Below are 19,926 nucleotides of genomic sequence, written 5' to 3'. Positions count from 1 at the left end.
TGAGCTACCCAGTCCCACGACCAACCTGATTTCAGATCCACCATCACCTTTCTAGGCCCTTTTTCTAGTGACATTCTTGTTGTGCTTCACCAAGACATTTGTTCCAAGCACGGTGTCTTTTATTACATGAAAATCATTGCTCTCAACACTCGATAGAATATTTTCTATATGACAAGCTCCAGTTGTATGTTAAGTGAAACACTTTAAAGATCACAACCAACATCCTTCCAGAGGGAGGAAAGGGAAAATAAAACCCCAAACACAAACAAACATGGTATAAGCAAATGCAGGTCTCAAAAGACAGCAAATAAAAAATTAAAAAAGAAAAAAAAAAAGAAAATAACCCAAAAAAGCATGTTGCCATACAGTTAAATAAGTGCTGTCCTTAAGCCTGAAGTTCAACAATGTGAAGTGGAACATCACCATTCTTTTCAGTTGCCTCTTTTTTTATTATTTTTTGTCAGTAGTTGGATTGCTATTGCAAACACCTTCACAACATACAAAAAAACAAATTTGTTTTTAATAAGTGCTGTCCTTAAGCCTGAAGTTCAACAATGTGAAGTGGAACATCACCATTCTTTTCAGTTGCCTCTTTTTTTTTTTATTATTTTTTGTCAGTAGTTGGATTGCTATTGCAAACACCTTCACAACATACAAAAAAACAAATTTTTTTTTAATCCAGAATAAGGTAATGATTTTTTTTTTCTTTTTCAATCTGATGGGAGTTCAAAAGTAAAAGAGAAACAGTAAAACTATGACAACAGCACCTTGACATTGTTTTAATTCCAACGCTATCAGAAGTTAAAAGCAGTAAACAGATATAATACTAACAGGAATAAAGATACTTACTGTCTAAAATGTAAACGGAATGTTTTGGTTCAATTTATTTTTCTGAAAGAGGACAGTTTATCATCAATTCACAATTGAAGCAGCATGCAATTTTATTCTTTTTTTTAACTTTTTATATTTTCAATTCTTGGCAACGGCGACAAACCACAATGTTATCGAGGAATGTAATGCAGACTTTTACTTGCAGAATAAATACGGGATGGCTTCCCAAGCGAGGGAGGTAAGGATTGGTAGTCAGGCACATAGTTTGTTGAAGATGTCTTTTTGTTATTCAGATACTTCTTTATTTATATGCCAAGAGCAATAGGAACTTGACAAAACTACAACGTAATTTTCCTGTTAAATATAGAAAGGATTGTTTTTCTTTTTTTTTTTCTTTTTTTTTTTCTTTTTTTTAAACTTGTGCGCAAATGACTTTTGTTCCCCTTCAGGTCATGGATATGTTCAATAAATAGATTGTGGAACCACTGTACTGTATAAACTTCAGTTATACATGCAGTCCATAAAATTAATTTTTTACTGAATAATTTACCCTGTTATGTATATATACAAATAGATAATTTTGTCTCAATATAATCTATACAACACGAATCCACTATCTTCCCCTTTTAATGGTTAATGTACATACACAGGAAGTGTCTATTCTTATAAAGCGCCAGCCAACTCTCTTTTTATTATCCATGGTGAGAGCTCTCACGTAAGACTGGGTAGTTCGGCACTGGGAGTTCCAGTGCCTCTTGTCTATGCCCCTGCAGCCCTCCTTTGTGTACCCCTTGGGGTTGCATTTGGTCTCGTAGAAGTATTGCTTCAGTTGGCCTTTGGGTACCGGGACTTTTTCCAGGACTGTTACAGTCGCCCCGGACATGTCCACTGCAGTCTTTTTCTCTGCCGCCGTCACCCACTCGCTCGTGCTGTCACACACGCTCAGTTCCCCGCGGCGAGCTGGGTCGGAGTGGCGCCGGACCCTCATGGACATGTTTGCAGCATCCAAGTAGTTTTTGTACTCCTCGAGGAGAAAGAGCAGCGGGGGTTCCAAAGGCACTTGACTGCTTAGCATGACTCGGGATGTGTACAAGTCTGCATCCTTGTTTTCCTCGCTGGGCTGGATGTCCTGGTCCTCATCTAGGAGCTCCTCTATGACATGTTCAAAAGTGTCCGCCAGCGACGTCAGTCCTCTTGAACCAGCGTTGGGCCCGTTTAGGCTCTCAAGAGTCCCATGGGTCCGAAGACCTGGGTAAGCCAAGCTGCCTTGTCCTCTTACACTAGCTTCTTTCATCGGGGCAGCTTTCATGCAACTGAAGTATGAGATAACCATAGTAAGGAAAAGGATGGTCATCACTCTTCTCACTTGGTGGAACTGTTAAGGACAAGAACAAGAAAAAAAAATAATTTAGTTTAAAAGGGACGTAGTAATAAAAGTTCACCTGAGCTGTTGTGAGACGTTGTGCATTTTCAGCAGAAATCTGCTGCATGCTGCCTCAACCCACTGCTGGTGATAAAGCATACCCTTGTACAAGGGGGTTCTTTGATTTAGAGCTTCAGATAAAGCATATGCCGAAGCTTAGGCAACACTGACACCAGCAAGTCCGAGTTCTTACATGCCAAAGTCTTTCTGTAGTAAGTATTAGATTAGATACTTTGTGGACCCCTTATTTATTCACTACTTCAAGTAACAGCAGAAGCAAAACTGCTGTTTAGCAATGCAACATGCAGCAGTAAAAGACAGCTTTGGAAGTGTGAAAGGCAAGACTTCCATTTCAAGTGCAAATGCAAATATTTGATTTTTAAGATCTCTCTATGCCAAAAATATTTCATCCTTCTATCCTCAAGACGACTGAGCAGCCCCAGGATAAATCGCATCTGTTTTTTGGAAAGCAACCTTCAAAACACAGGAATAGGCCATACAAATTCTGAGGTCTCAGCAGGTCATCTAAAAGTAGAAGATATGTACACATAAATATAGAATGAGAAAATTGTCAAGGGTAGTGTACTAAATTTGAGCTGTACAGATCGCTTGCATCATGTGAATGCCATGGAGGGACCTGCTGGATCACAGAGCTGGTAAGAGCTAGACTGAAATGACAGCACCAGAACCACTGTACTCTACTTTCCCAGAGCCCCATACTTCCTGTTCTCAAGGGGGCAAAGCATCTATTTAAACCCACTTAGAGGCCAGAACCCAGCATGAAAACCAGCAGCACAACCAGCTCTACTGCCAACCTGAAACTTAGCATTTTGCCTGTTTCTCTCACATTCTGCTGTAAGTTCTTGCGTATGTTCTGGGCCATGCTTTGAGGCTTATATGCATGCTTAGCTCAGCCCTCATTGAGCACGGCAGTACCTGGAAAGGGTGCTGGTAAGAAAACTCCTCACCAGGCTTGGAATCAGCACAACTCACTCCTATCAGCACTCCCAACAGCTTGGGCTTGTATGACTGCTCCTTCCCAAGCACTTTGCTGAGTCTCCATAGACTATGTTCCTCAGGTTGGAAACTCTTTCCTCCTCAAGTGCAGAGAACACCTTTAGGTACTATTATACACACCCCCCCCAAAATCCGCCTGTGACAGAGAGTTATGCTTTCTGTCTGATCCCAAGTGCTACTATAACATCCATCACATCCAGTTGTTATTTTTCCTCCTTCCGATCCCCGCTCTCACCAGTTCTGCTTGCTAGAAAGCAATGGCATTGTTCACATTTTTGAAGCAGCAGCTAATGCTTGTTTCAGAGCTTTTGAAGTTCATTCGGAAGTACCTCATACTTGGCAGCGCTCATTGGAGTAAATGCTATTTCTGTTTGCCAACAGGGTGCTATGTAAAAAGCCTTACTTCATCTCCTGCAAATATGCTGTGGGAAACTATTACTCTTAAGACTCGAACATGGAAAGACAATCTATCATAAAACATACAAAGAAAATGAAATATGTACTAGAAAGGCAGTGCCCAAAATGTAGGTCTCAAAGTTTACTTAATGAAGTCGAGGGGTGGGAAGTGTTTGGGTTTGTGTCCGTGCCCCCCAACTAAACAAGACTCTGGCTAAGAATCCTCTCTATGCCAGCACCACTCTTCCTTCATCCCTCCATCCCTCTTCCTGTTTAAAAGTGTTATTGTGGCATAGATTTATTAAGATTAAACAAATCTGACATCTGTGACTCACAGGAACACAGTGTTTGCTCTAACCATGCAGAACATTAATATTTTGGAGATTTTTTTCATCCTAGGATTTTAAAAACATTCTATAAGGAGTAATACCAGATTTCTTCCTCCAAGGGGAGGAAGAGAGACACTGAAGAGATGATTTACGACACAAGAAAGAAGGTTATCAGTCTTCCTTTATCAAACAAGGGGAGACAAGACAAGAGGGAGAAGAAGTGGTTCAGCTAGCATACAAATGCAGAGCCAGTGGGACAGGCAACAAAATTAATAATATTCATACACTCCCTCTTCTGAGAATTGTTTTATGTAAAACTTAAAAGGAAAAAAACCCAAACACCCACATCACAGTTTGTGACCACCAGAGCAGCGAACAGAACGCAGATCTTCTGGCTCCTAATCAAGTTCCTGTTATTTTTATTAGAGTAGTGCCCAGAGGTCCCAGCCAATATCTTGACTCCGGAGGACAAAATCTGTCTGAGCACGTAGTACCCCAAAAGGACTTCCAGGGCAAAAAGAGAGCGGACAACACAAGAGGCACCAAGAGAAGCACAAAACAGAGAAGGAGAAGCTTGCACCCATCAGCTAAGTACATCAGTTGGAGGCTGAACCTTTGCTTTTCAGTTTAGGTAGGTGAACAAAGGATGGAAGAATTCCTGGACCAGGCCACGTCCTTCACTATTGTCTTTGGGCTGCTTACTTCACATGGCAGCAATGAACTTGGAGGGATGTGAAATAAATAGAATAGTGGACCTGCAACTTGGTTTTCATAGATTTTTCTTACAAGAAGAATGACCAGAGGACAGAGAGATGCAGAGAAACCTCACCAATTGACTTCAATAAGCACTCAGCATCCTCCACCAATGGCTGGTTGGTCACCAAATCTAACAGTACTTTATATCTCATGTTAAATTAATCTTCCTTAATCAATTTTGCTTTCCATTTCGGAAGGAAACTGCTGTCAACCTTGATCAGTTTACATCCCACCCAATGACATACAACTGCCACTATTTTCTGGAGTAGAAAGAAAGAGCGTACAACGAGGATGTGATAAACAACAACTTGAAGACAGCCATTATCCACATAACATACGGATAATACACAAGAAAATATGTCCCCCTAAAAGCCACCCCTTTTCCCCATGTTTATAACAGTAGAAGAGTATGTTAAATTAAGCTTTAGCAGCACAGACACATAGAATATTGCTAGCAAGCACAGATCAAACATCTACTTTTTTGTAAATGTGTCCCAGACTAAGCCGAATATGTGCAAGCAGGACATGAAGAGATTCTTCTCTCTATCTTGACAGTGACTTGAGCAATATACACAGGCCTTGTCTTTGGCAGAAAAATGATATCAAGTGATTTAATATGAGGAAGTAATATTTTAACACCTAAGAAATATCTCCATCTTAGAGGCCATAGCAATTTCTAGTAGCAGCTGCTCAAAATCTTCTAGTTTAATATGGTATAGCAGAATAATTTAAATCTCACTCCACAGGTAGAAACACACAACCTTTCTGCTACTTTTGAACTGATTCATGAACGCATGGTTCATCTCTTACTTAGTGAGGCAGAATTAATATCCCAACACAGCACAAAAAAGGTCACTGGAAACACTTTGGATGGCAGGTTCCAGTCCTTTTCCTCTGCTCCCCAACTCTCATCCTTTCATTATACTGCAAAGATTAAAGATGCCACCTCTCCTGCTACAATAACTGACTTGTAAACCCCAAACACTAACAGATTATGCACAGCCTTCCAATTATGACGAAGTCACCGTGTCACCCTGCATGGCAGCGGAACCAGGGTGGAAACATGGGAGAAAGCTGTATTTTCCTGTTTTCCCAATATGCTACTGCTGAGCAAGGTGCTGCTCCTTTCCATGCTGGGCTCCTCCACCCTTACAAGGCTTTGCATGGAGATAGCTCAGCACTCCTGTACACCCATGCCTGATGCTACCCTGGCAGACTGAGCAATTATTTCCCACAGAGGCTCACCAGTGCTGAGTATTTCTTAACTGGAGTGACCTGACTGACACCACAGGTTCCGAGGGCGTAAATACAGCTGGATGCCAGCCAGAGTACTCACAGCTGCTTTTAGATAGACATGCAGCTAGAAAAATCCAAATAAATTGACTAATGATATAGCTTCAATCTATAGTCCTTCCACACATCCATCCCCTCCCTTCTCAGCTGTAGGAGGTTTAGGTCTCTACTCCCCGCCTTCCAGGAATGACAACCAAAGGCTACAGCTTTTGCAGTCCCCCTGTTCAGCTATGTCACTAGGCATAAAAGATCAAAGACTTCTCTAGACGAGGGAATCTTCATTCAGTTGCTGTCCCACAGACTGTTGTATACACCTACTAACTTGTATAAAATAGATGTAAGCTATTTAAAATAGATGTATGCTAGACTCCTTGAGACCTAGCCTTAAACTACTCCCTCAGGTCAGGCAAGACGTCTCTGTCAGAAATAACATTTGAGACTCGTTTCCCGAACAACATCCATTCTCATGCCTGCAAGACCATCCTTCCTTCTCCCATGCAGCACAGCAAAGCTGAAGCAATGAAAAGAGGTCACCCACCATGGACCAGATCTCGGGAAGACGTGACCTAGTTTGTACTTCAATAAAGTCCATACAATTACTGCTAGAATAAGGGCACATAATTGTGGCGGTCGTCTCCACTAATGGGAAGGAGGCTCGTTAAATGAAGGTCATGTCAATTATCTACAGCTAGTTTACATATGCAGTCAATTACCTAGCTGTACTATTTATTTCAGTATTTGTATTTAATGAGGATTCACCAGTTAATTGTTTTATTTCATTATTTTAAGCAGAAACGTAGCAGCTTAACAGGTTGTATTTCCAGCAGAGAGACCCGAGGAACAGCTGTGAACATGTACTTGCTTTCTGCATCCTGATATGTGCTATGAAAGTTGAAATAGCTTTCAGTAGTGAATAGATTCATAATGCTTTAATCTCCAGAAAGGAGTGTGTGGTGGAAGATAAAATTAGCAGCAAGAAGACATTCATTTTCTGCCTTGCCATTTTCTAAGACCTTTATACAAAAGTTCAATTTACTAAATAGTACTGAATGGCACAGGCATGAGTTCCTGCTCTACGCATCATTACCGGAGTGTGTGAACAGATACCAAAATGGGATGCATGTCAGCACATGATTTGCAAAGACTAAATGTACTGAGAACAAATAGTATTAACCTTTAACACATGCATAACTGGATGTCTGACGCACTCTGGTTATCCCTGCGGCTATTTATGCAAACTATATAATTACTTTTTATTACTGAAAATAAAGCGCCCTCCCCCCCAATACATACACACGCACACCCACACCCAATTTGTATTCTTGTAAGTTGGTTCTTCATGTCAGGAAGAAGAAACCCATTTTATTTTTATTCTCTCATGTTGGTTTTCCCTGAGGTAATAAAATCTACTTAGCCATAATGCCAGAGATGGCAGAGACGAAGAACCGTTCTGAAGACTAAGATAAATTGCAAGCAAATTTACAAGCAGTTTGTAAACTACAACTTTTAACATAAGAAATTTTCTTTCATCTTATGTTGCTAAATATTGCCTATGGTACAGCTTCCGACAACGAAGAAACTCCAGCAATGCCTACATGGGCTCTGGAGAAGTATGCATCTGTTTAAAACACTACAAGGAGTTTTTGTGGGGTTCCAAGGTTTTATCAGAGACTCTCTCCAGCGCATACAAAAATCACAACTTCTCCTGTCAACCAGAGGTGGGAAAGAACTCAAAGAAAATAATGGCAAAATAATAATGCCATGACATTACATCCCGAATCTTTCACAGAGTTCTGCATCAGTTTCCTGTAAACTTTCACCGTACCTTTCTGGACACTCAAACAGCCCTGCAAAGGGTACACTTGCTTCAAAGCTCTCAGAAAGATAATTCAGCCACTCTAATGGGCACAGACCATACAGTCTCCTCATTACAAGCATTCCTCTACTTAGACTGGCCAAGTTCAGGACTATGAGGAGTTCCCAGTAGGATGGATCTCAGACCCATTCTACCCATACCAGGAAACAGGCAGGATGAGTTTTGGCAGTACGTGCAAGTGAAGGAATAGCAGGCCAGATTCACAGATGGTATCAGAGCTTTCAGAGCGAAAACACCCATGGAAAAGAACAGATGTGCACTATTTTTATACTTTTACGATGGGAAGCGATTGTTGAGCGAGTGACACACATACTGCCTTTCCAGCTGTTTGCACAGCACCCTGCGCACGGGGCACTCAGACTGCACAGGGCTTTGTCATCCCTGCTGTAAACAAAGAAACTCAGCTCCAAACTCAGTGGCAGTGCACGCCACTAGACATATCAAACGCGGTATGTTTTACCAAAACATTTTTTTTTTTTGGCCAAAATTCCATGTTGAAATACCAAGGTATGCAGTGAAAGTCCCTCTCAAAGGAAAGCACTACCAGCAGGTTTATTTTTGCTCCTTAGGAGTATCACGGGTAGGGTAATATGCCATACTCTTGTTGGCATGCCAGAAGTAATGTACAGTAAGGACATGACTTCCAAGCCTAAAACCTAAGCGTTCGCAAATTTCGATTTCAAACTTGGCATCAGGTTTAGAAAACCGCATTAATTTGTTTTAGAGCGTTTGTCAAGATACCTTCATGCCATTAGCGTGTTCATTCAGAAGTAACATTATGCAACCTCTGTGAAAGAAAAGTTCACATATAGAACAGGCTACCTAACACACACACACCCCAAAACAAGAAAAACAACCACAAAACCATTCCATGAAATAATTCTTCCTTGCCAAGATACTATCTGGTTCCTCCATAGGAACAGATAATTACAGTTCTCCAAAATCATTTGCTTTGATAGCCACTAGAGCTCTATATAAAGCTAATTCAACCTGTGCTCAGAAGAACCTTAGGGCAGAACCTCAGACCTCTGAGCAGCATCTGTGGTTTGTCTTCTATTTCACGATGGTTCTTTGGTATGAAATACTGTGCTGAATCGTCACAGGACTAAGCTGTCCTGCCAAGTACACACATGAAGCTCCCACTGAAGTCAAGGATAATTGGCACCCGAGAGCAGGAACAGAACGGAGCACGTTGCGTGCAAACTAGTGTGAGTTGGATCCCTTGTACTGTGACATGTGTCCAGCAGCCCTGGAACAGCCCAGAAGCTGCTGTACCAGTTGAGCTTGGATCTTACGAGTGCCTATAAACTATTGAACAGCATGTAAAACATCCCACGCACCCATCGGTTCTGCTGCAAGTGGCAAGCTTCCTAGGACCTATAGAACATTATGCACTCAACAGGAACGTTAAGTGAAGCTTAGCCAAGGAAAATCAATGGTTAAAAAGCATAAGCATCAGACGGAACAGTTACCCATGGTTTGGGCAGGCAGTGCTTTCTCCGGGGTAAGGGAGGAGAGCAAGGGCTATACCCATTTGTTGAGAGGCTCTTACCTTTGCTGAGACCCTGACTGTGTGTGGCATTGCTGTAAGAGAATACCTTGCTTTTAGCCATAGTCAGTCCTTGAAATGAAGCAGATCAGTACGTTGTGGTGTGCATGAACCAGAAACTGGAAATGCCTGTTGTCAGAGCCCTGACAGGTATTAACAATATGCCTGCATTTGCCAGTGGTTGTTATCAGTCATCTTTTGGCTGCCCGCCCTCGTGTGTGGATTTCTCCCAACACATGCTCAGTCCAGTCGCTAGCACGGCATCTCCGTGGAAATACTTTCTATAGATGGGGCAAGGGATAAAAGCTTGCACTGAGGTACCAGAGCAGCTTCTGGGAGTATTCAAGTCCAATATTACATGGGAACAGCCGGAGCAGAAGTTTGTAAGTTGGCAAAGCCACCTACATTAATGGAATAATGAGGAATTTGTATTTAACAAGGATGTACTCATTAGGAATCTAACCCATCTCACTGGGCAGCCAGCCCTACATGCGTCCTGCTGTGACAATGGCTTTATCTTTGGAGATAACACTGTTAGAAAACTATGGTAATATGTTAATATCACTGTATTGAAAACACTTTGGCCAGAAGTGCTCTTTCACCACTGATATTTTACTACGACAATGGAGCACATGACAGATTTCAAAGCATTAAAGTTTTTAGCTATTTTTCCCCTCACCACCTAAGCCGTTTCATGTTGAAACAAGACTTTTCCAATCACTATGCCTAGTTCTCCGTCTTCAAAATTTGGGGGCTAACTTCAACCAGATTCAGTTGAGGGATACAAGTTTCACCAACAACATTATTCCCATGGTCATGTGTTGTAACTGGCATGCAAGTAACCAAGAGCCACCCAAATAAGCTCTCCTCCCCTCCATCCTTAGTCAGGCAAAAAACAGTGTACATACTTACCCACTTACAACACTGTGTATTGTTTGATTTCATAAGCTCCATAGATGAAGAGGGTTTGGAGTTATTAGAAGGGGTGAGGAGGTACATCTGGCAAAGATACAAGTATCTGAAAACATTCTTCATTAGTTGCACTGCTCAAGGTATGAGCATTTAATGGAACATAAAGAAAAACCTGCAGCCCTACAGGATAAATTACTTTTCAGGCTCCTGCCTTCTCCTAGTTGTATAATGGTGTAATTTCTTTCACAGAGGAGCATTACTGCGATATCTGTGAATTGCACAGGCATCGGGTCCTTCCTCTCCCCAATTAAAAATGTAGTTTACCTGGTTCATGACTTTTCATACTTGCCACCAGCTATAACTCAAGATTGTGGCATCATGGGAAATTATTTCCACAAATACTGTTGAAGTTCATTGACGCAGTACCTTCCAGTGGACCCAATTCTGGTGGACAGCCACTGCCTGGTGTAAACCCATAATGCTCTGTTCACAGATTTATACCAGCTGTGAAAGTGGCCCAGTACTTACATGGTCATAAGATCAGTTGGGGCAAACACCTAAACTATAGCTAATAGCTGGATCAGAACAAAATGTGACAGGTTTCAGCAAAACAGCTTCCTCATGCTCAGGACTCCTGAGCGATATTTGGCAATAAATACAGTTTAAAGAGGAAGGAAAAAAAAAAAAAAAGCTTTCTAGGTGTGCAGTCTATCTCCTCCCTTCCCCCCACCGATATAAGCACATAAATAGCCCAGACATGCCTATAAACAGAAGTATGCAAAATCCAGCCCAACACCACCTAACTTTCCTCCACTCTGCGCTTTCGTGTCTTGTTTCATGCACACACCCCCCAGGTGAAGGAAGGGGCTTTGCTGCCAGCGTACTGCTCTCACAGTAAGAGAAAGCCCTCACGCTCCAAAGGGTAGGTTTGCGTATGGGATCTCAGTCATTAAATGCCTCTCTAGAAAAACTTCAATACCTATCCCTTCACATAAGTGGATCCTACCGCCCTGCAGGGAAGGAGAGCCTCTTTCTCTTCAGATAGCCGGGGGTGGGGGGAAGAAAGAGAAAGTTAAAGCAAGAAATGTTAAATTACCCAATTAGTCTGTTGAAAACAGCTGAGCGTTCTCCCTCTCCCAAATTTCTGCACAACACAATATATTATCTAGAAGTCACCATCCTATTCAAAATGAAATGTAGAGCTGTCTTATCAGAATTAATTAGTAGTTCTAGAGAGGAAAAAACTCAGTTGGAAGTAGTGAGGCAGAAGCCTGGTACTTATGCTGCTGTGACTCCATTTGTACAACATTTCTTGGGGAATACACTACCAAAGTTCGCAAAGTGCTTTGCAAACACTGAATCTCAACATCCTTAGGTGACAAGGAACCACACCAGAAATCCCATTTTCCTTCTGGTAGGACCTTTAAACCATTTACCCCACACTGCCCAGCAAGTCAGTGCCGAGCCAGAGGAGACGAGGGGAGTCCCCGTTCTCCTCCGCTCACTTCAGCCACTACACAAAGCTGCCTCAACCATGGCTATCATTCACGTATTTTGCAAATCTCCCTATGGTAACTTGGATGCCTAACCCAGAAAGAGGCAGGGCAGCTGATTAAAACCTTAGGGGTATTATTTTGAATACATATGCTAGCTCACTTCCATCTGTGTTGTTAATTAGTTCCTGACTGTAGGTTAAATGTAGGGCATGTTGTCACGAGCCTAAGGTGGGGTGGCAGGACCTCCTGCTATTGCCATATGGCTTTCTGTTTCTTCCTTCATTCTTCAGCTTTTAGCCTCATGCTTCTAATTTGTGGGCTCAACCATTATATAACGAAGAACAACAAGAAAAGCAAAACTTAGTGTTAAAATAGAAACATTCTCCACCATTAAAACCTCAAGGAGGTTTGATCTGAAATACAACGCAACTTCCTGTCTCATCCAGAGGCCGCTTTTACCCACAGCAAATCTGCTATGAAATTTGGGAAAGACCTGTTCCCATGGAGTACTACTACTGCATGAGTAGGTATTTACCAGCCCCATAAACACAAACCAGCCAGGGACCAAAGGTCAGCCTTAATTTGTATAAAATGGAAAACAAGGCAATGCCTTCTCATAATATGAATGCTCAGGCCTTACAGGAGATGAAGTGTAGCAGCATCACCCCTATCAAAAAAACGAAAGAGATGACTAAGTTCTGTTCAATTTTTCCCCCCTCAATGCATCTCCACAGATGCATCTTTTTGTTAAAAACACAAACGGCTCAGCACTGTCTTCAACAAAACTACAGATCACCTTTTGAAGTATGCCTGAACATGACTAATTACAAGACACACAGACTATCAGCAGTTCCCCTGCAGTCATTTTCTAGTGAGTACAGCTTGAATACTAACAGGTCTGGTGGCGCTCTGCAACTGAAGACTTGCTCCAAAGTGTTCAATTTCAAGTGGACATGGAAGTTATTTATTGCGTTTTCTAGCTCTCATTGCATAGCTGTCCTCCCATTAGCTAGAGGCAGGGGAAATGATTTCTGGTATTTCCAAGCATAGGATTCTATGATTTTCATAACAGTTACAGGAATCAGAGCAAGGAAAAAATATACAGTATTGGTGTTGAACAAAACTGATGAAGGACTAGGTGATATGACTTCATGCCTGAGGATTATGGAATTCAAGATCTAGGTTCGTCAAACTAGAAGACAGACTTCTTTGAAGGCATAGACATCTGAGTAGCTGCTTACATCTTATTTCTGCTGGGATTTTTTGTTTGGTTGGTTTTTTTGGTGGTTTTGGGGTTTTTTTTAATGGAAGCATGTGGAATTGACTCATCCTTTGCAACATCCTTGTTAATTGCGCTACTTTTGCAGTTACAATGGCAGAAAAGTTTTGCACTGGGGGCAGCAGATATGAATCACTAGTGCAAAATAGAGAGAGGAAAGGACTTAAAATGAGTCTTCCATGGCAGGCAGGTTTGTTCTTTATTTTAAATTCAGATACAAATCGTTAGCTTTTAAGAGGAAAACTCATTTTCAGATATTCTTTTGCTAATCATTACGCAAAATTCCTATTTCTGCAAGAAAATGTAAAGAAGCACTTGCTTATCCTCTCTTTGCACCATTTAATTGGCAGCAACTTGCCAACACCATAGCAGTAAGTACCCTGCTGTTGTAATGAGACATGAAACATCCTTCTTTGCCTTCCATAAAATAAAAACAATCCTTCTTCACCAGTCTGTGGACATTAGCTGCCAACAAAAAAAAAAAAACACCACAACAACAACAAAAAACCAAAACCAAACCAAAACCTATGACATTGACATAAACTGTAATGTTTATATCTGGAAGAGCAAAAATGGAGAACTTCAGATGTGTTTATTTCTAGTTTTGGTTCAACCCATTATAAAGATAAAGGGCGGTCATGACGTTCAGCAGCAAATTCATAGTTCACCACAGTTTCCTGGCAGAGGCTCTGGTTAAGTTACCCTTGCCAGCTTGAACTTGTTAGTGGATTTGCTTCCCCCCTTGGACTCACACTGGCTTTCAGTACAAATTCTATCAAATAGCATTTCTCTCTTGGCATTTACAGCTCAGTCAAACTGGATTATCAACTCAAAAGGAATGTAAATAGCAAGTGAAGATCCAAGTCTTAATGCAGGCAGCCAGCAGGCACAATTATCTAGAAATACCACAAAACAAGTCCTGTCGCTCATCCCAACAGTGTCCATACATTTCTGTAGTTCGGTGACAGCTATGACTAAGGGGAGGTTGGTTTACTTACTAATCCAGCCCTTGAATAAAGTTTAGATTTCATTTCTTTTCATCTCAGTATATCAAGTATTAAACGCTCACCGAGAGCACCATGGCCAGTGTAAAGAAGGGTAAACTAAACCATATGGATACTAAATGTTGAACCAAGCTTCGAAAGTAAATGGCATAACGGACTAAGGAATCCAGAGATCATAACCTTTAATTCTTTGATGTAGAAAAGGCTGCATTTCTCCAGGAGCTGTTATGTTTAAAGAAAGCAGTGTTTTGATCACATTAGATAAGGCAAAACATGCACTAGAATTGGCACAAGATTAACACTCTTTTGTAAAATATGTACTACAGGATTCTGGGGGAAGGGGAGGAAAAAAAAAAAAAGGAAGGACTTAGTCCTGTTCTTAATGTTACAGCCTTAACTGCAGCAACATGCTCCAAGTCTTTTGCATGTTGAGTTAATAAAGAGCATGTAACAGCATCTTGCTCGAGACTTCAGCAAGTTTGATCCTTTTCCATAGTCCTCCTGCTATGATACATTCACACAAGGGACTACCAGCCTACCTGTAGCCCATTGCAAGTACCAGAAAGGCTGAGGTTAGATGAGGAACTCCAGGTGAGCCAAGGGTAGTTTTTCAAACACTAGCTTGGTACAACAGCTCTCTCATACACCCTAGGGTATAACCAGTCTGCAGTTGCCTCCTGACTTGAACAGCAAATGCTCCAGTATCACAGCTCCTCAGTTTTCCCCCGGAAAAACTAGTCCCTCAGAAGCTATACATCAAGCACTCATCCCGATATACTTTGCACTGACAGATTTAAATATTTTAAGAAATTATCAAAACTATAACCTGGAAAGATAGAGAGTACATGCCATCAACTCATGGCTTGCATTTTCAAGGTTGAGAGATGGAAGTTCTTAACTCTGAGGTTTAGTTGTGTTGGGTTTCTTATTCCACTGGGCATTTGATAGCCATAAACTAGTAGTTATTATAAAAGCCCCCAAAATGTACTGTGTCTGTAAGAGTCAAACAGAATAATTGTACTTGCAATTATGAGTTCAGTGGGTAAAAAAAAGACACATTGTTTCTCTTTATAAGTGGTTCCTCACAAATTAAATAGACAACAGTGCTTAGTCTTTTCTCCCAAAAGCAGAGCAAGAACCTGCTATGGCCAAAGACATAAAAAGAAGTACAAAACAAAAATCAAAAGTTATGAGCTCAAAACAAATCAGGAAACTACATCCTAAGAATCAAGGGGCAGATATGAACACATCCACTTTAACTTCAATACTTAATTTTGAAATTGGGAAAATCCTGTTTCTAGTGAAACCAAGCTAACGGCTACTGAGTCAATACATTAAGAAAATCAGATCTTTTTTTCCTGTTCCATGAAATACCTACTAAAGGACAACCCCTACCAAGCAGACTTCAATGCCAGGGTGGGGGCACGCACGCACCCCCAGCCCAACTCAAATCCTCAAGGGACTTGTTCTACATTGCACTTTTTTTGGTGCAAGCTTTGGACACACTATCAAGTCTCACCGACAGCTGTAACAAACCAGTATAAATTTGACTTGCAAATATTTCTTTAGGTGCAGTTTAAAGTTCAGTCAGCAAATGAAAGCGATCCTTCTTATTTACCTCTTTGAGCCAGACAAGGGAGACTGTATAAAGATTAGTTACCTGCATTGCTAAAACAGAATTTGCGGGTACCACCTCAGTGACAGGGTTAAATAAAGCCCGCGTGCACACACTAGATTTACTGCTGCAGAGCAGGAAGGATTGGGATTAGCAGCCTCACTCGTTTTAATTGTCCAGCCTCATCTGCAAGAGCCAGCCATAGCGATGTGTTCGGTTCGTGCATCTCTAGGTGGCGGTAGCTGCTCAGATTTTGAGATACCAAGAGATGCTTATCTCAAATTTAGCAACCAGTATTCCTCCCATCCTCCTAGAATTGCCTTTCCTAATTTGAAATGTGACCCCCCTCCCCCATTTCTTCATAATTTATAGTAGTCTGAAGCTGAGTCACAAGGATTTCTGCATTTTCCTAACCAAGTACACAAGAAAAGAAGTGAACTGCCAAAGTATTGAGGTAATTTATAGCGTAAAGCATCGAGAGCTTCTAGTCGATCAAAGGACTCGGAGAAACAAACATAAGAACAATCATGCCTTCTGTTCTGTACAAATGCCACGGCCAGAAATAACTGTCCTAATTAACTGGTTTCGAAAAATGACTTCTCTGAAAGATACAATATTCTTACCCAGGAAAGTATACAACTGCTACAGCCTTATGGCAGCTGTCATTGGGGCATGAAAATTCACTAAATGAAGTTTCCTTTTGCTTCCTCTGGTTGTCCATGGTACTCATCTTCAGACAGCTGTAGCCATTTGTGATGCCTAAATTATGCTGTAATGGGACGTTCTGCTACCACTAGTATCAGTTTTACTGAAGGATTACAATCACATCAAATCAGCATCACCCCAGCCAACCCTCTGTTCACAACTTATAAAGGGTAGAAATTATGCTTGGGATAAGGCTGGCTTTTTTGGTAAGACTGTTGCCTCTTCAGTCAAATCCATAGCATCTTCGGTATTCCAGACTGCTCCATGTTGATTTTTACTGTTGGGTGTGACAGTTGAACCCCACCAGTCTATGATAATTGCCTGATAATTAGGTCCCAAATGTTGAAAAGGAGAAAAATATGAGCCTGACCCTACAGATCACCTACCCTTTCTTTATGCACGTGACTGTTTGTCCTGTTGTGCACAGACAGCTCCTGCAAACAGCATTCCTCATTGGACTTCTCAGAGGCTGGAATTATAAGCAACACGGCCATTGTAAGATTGTATCAGAGGACATGGGCCATAGTATAATGGTTACCCTATTAACTCCCACGCATATCTCCAAAATTAAAGTATTTTATTCTTCTGTTACTGTATATTCCAGCGTTTCCAAATCAAGCAGCATAAGGACTTATGTTGATAACAAGTGAGTTTAAGGCACCATGGCCAAGTTCCCTGTATACACTGCATAGCAAAATCTGTTATTTATTGTCTGTATTACAAGAGCACTGAGAAGTTCTTGTCAGGTACCAAGAATGGAAGACAGGTAAGATGATCTCTGCCCCAAACAACTTACAGTCAAAGATAAGACTGAATAATAGGTATGGATAAGGAAGGGAAACAGTAAGATTTGTGAACTGACCGACAGTGGGCACAGCCTAGCAGCCTCATCCCAGCTTGTGCATCAGGCAGCTCACTCAGTGTACACCTGTACTGTTTCCTCATAGTGTGCTACAGGGAACAAAAGAGTTGTTACACACAGCACCTTCCTAGCTGGAACCTAAGACAGTAGTCTTTGTGGTGATGAAGAGGAGTTACCACTTCATTTCAGCAATACACAAAAATAGCTTCGCTTCAGTGCTTTTAAAAGGTTCCTTTTAAAGGGTGTTTACAGCTAAGCACTACCAAGAATGCCAGCGTATGAACTGATCTCAGAAATGATTGAGAGTTTCCTAATTAGGCAGCATTTTAGCTATTTAGCAGGAACCAAGCACTCACAACATATGCTTGAAAACAGGTCATGACAAGTCAGCAATTAGCCTATTAAAAGCATATATCCTCTTCTAGTGGAGCCTCCACCGATTCACACAATGCCTAACATCAGACTGCTAGTGTAGGCACAGGACACATTCTTAGAACAACATTTCAGCCTTTTATACAAACCAGGAAGAGAGATATGGGAAATACTACCTTTTTTTTTTTTTAAATAAGACCACACTTACTACACAATTCATTCAGAGTGAATTGTTTCTCCTCTTCATGCAGGCTTACCCATACCCATAGAAGGAATGAGTGGGTCACCTACTCATGAGTTCCTTGTGACCTGCTTTTATACCTACACTCTGGCAGAGAACTATTACCCGACCTAGACATGCAGCTTCTTGTGTTTTCCTCACTTTAACTGCCGAGTAACAGTTGCAGAAAGCGCTACAGGTACTGCATGGACTTTGAACTGCAGCTCAGCACTGTTGCTATAAGCAAAGCTTGCAAGCAAAAAGCACAGATCCTTATTTTCCTCTATATTCTTTCACACGTTGATGAGTCTTTAAAATCCTTCGCATGCGCGCGCTACGTTTCGTAGTATTCCAGCATATTGTAGTACTCCTGTAGCACTACACTACGGCATAATGCCTTCGCCTTCAAAAGCATGCTGCCTGAAATTAAACTTTCTTCAGTTTAGCCTCACTCCCTCCAAGATAAAAGTCCTTTCCCATTTTCCTCCACTGTTACATCTGGATTATTCAGATAAAGCCTTCTTGATCCTTCTGACCCGGTTTACCCTGATTTCGCAGCCATATAACGACAGGATCTACCCTGCAGCTCTGGGAAGCAGAAAGCGCTGGCGATGTGAACAGAAGGCACACGCTACTTACAAATGGGTTTTCCCAGCCGAGGCTCAGTGAAGCTGAACATTAAGTGATAGTACTACAGCAGAAAATTGTTGCAAATTACAGAGCCCTGCAGAAAGGTTCCTGTATCTGGTAAATAGCTGAAACATCTACTAGTTCCTTCAAGGTATTTTAAGAGTTGAAACGGAGCTGTCGCTTCTCCCCAAGACCCGGGTGAGGGATGGCACCGTCCTTGGAGCAGGCAGAAGAACATGAACAGTTTGCCCTTCTCCCTTTCCCTCGCCCCGGGTTTGTTTACACAGCCAGAGCCCTGCCACCCCACACGTGGGGAGCCATAGCACCCCCTGACAGCTGCTACCTCCCCTCACCTGCCGAACCCCAGGATTCACAACCCGGACAGACCCAAGAGCGTCCTCTCTGCTTACCTTCTTCCATACCTAGACCAACTCCTGGCCATCACCAGGATGGAGTCTTCACCTAAGTGCTGGCAGGCAGCCCTCCTCCTCCGCCAGCAGAGCCATCGATTTGCACCAAGGGGCTACCTGACACAACCGATAGGACAACCTTCTCCCTTGAAGACAACCTACCACGTGCAGGAAGGAACCCTTCACCTTCTGCTGCCCAACAGCCACTCCAACTTTGGGATGCCAAAGCTGCTCCCACCTGCCAGCGGGCGGCTCGTTGCCTGCCCCTTCGCTCCTATCTAAAGGCAACCAAGGACATTTATTTTATGTACTTATCACACCATGAATTAAAGATCTCAGAAAGACTTGCTGAGGAAAAGAAAAAAAAAACCCAAACACAATAATAATAAAAAAAATGTATCGCCGGGACAGAATCTTTGCATTCATTAGAACTGTGTTACTAGAAACATAAATAAGTAATGACTATTGATCTCACAATAGTCATAACCTCAGAACAGCAAACTACAATAAACTGAGAGGAAAAGTACATATTTTAACCGTAATGTGCAAACCAAGATACCAATAGCACCTCTTATAAATAAACAAGCAAAGCAAGCGTGGCCCACAGTTGTAACACCTTGTGCTTTTAGTCCTATAAAAGGAAAAAAAAACCAAAACAAAAACAAACCACAACACCAAACCCAAAAATAAAAGTCAGTGGGATAGCGCAAGGCTTCGAAATAATCAATTAAACCTTTGCCAACCGAATTTACCGTCTAAGGGCAGCTCCCTCCTGGCTGGAGGGGGTTTTTCCACACCAAACCCCCAGGGCAAGACCCAGCCTCCCCCCTCACCCGCCGCCGCGGACACCCCACCGGGAGAACGGAACCCCCACCCCCTCACCCCCCCGGTACCGGAATCCCGCCGAGGGTGCCCGGGCGTCCCCCGCATTCCACCGACGCCGTCCCTCCG

The 19,926-nt window shown here is 42.0% G+C and overlaps 1 protein-coding gene across 4 annotated transcripts in view; it reads right to left on the bottom strand.

Annotated features, from left to right (window-relative positions):
* Positions 1-1,225: 1,225 nt before the first annotated feature.
* BDNF (brain-derived neurotrophic factor) overlaps positions 1,226-19,926 on the bottom strand; it is a 55,668-nt gene continuing 36,967 nt past the window's right edge. For 2 of the 4 annotated variants that reach the window (XM_014953772.1, XM_014953771.1), the window contains exon 2: positions 1,226-2,206. In XM_014953772.1, coding sequence (XP_014809258.1) covers positions 1,445-2,185 — 741 coding nt within the window. In that variant the 5' untranslated portion in view covers positions 2,186-2,206 and the 3' untranslated portion in view covers positions 1,226-1,444. Of the gene's footprint in view, positions 2,207-3,190; positions 3,747-16,867; positions 16,951-17,343; positions 17,476-19,926 lie in introns of those variants that run through there. The other 2 variants (XM_014953769.1, XM_014953770.1) reach the window with 2 other exon arrangements.

Source organism: Calidris pugnax, unplaced genomic scaffold (assembly GCF_001431845.1).
Source record: "Calidris pugnax isolate Ruff unplaced genomic scaffold, ASM143184v1 scaffold268, whole genome shotgun sequence".
NCBI classification, from domain to species: Eukaryota; Metazoa; Chordata; class Aves; order Charadriiformes; family Scolopacidae; genus Calidris; species Calidris pugnax.
This window is presented reverse-complemented; position numbering and strand designations above follow the sequence as displayed.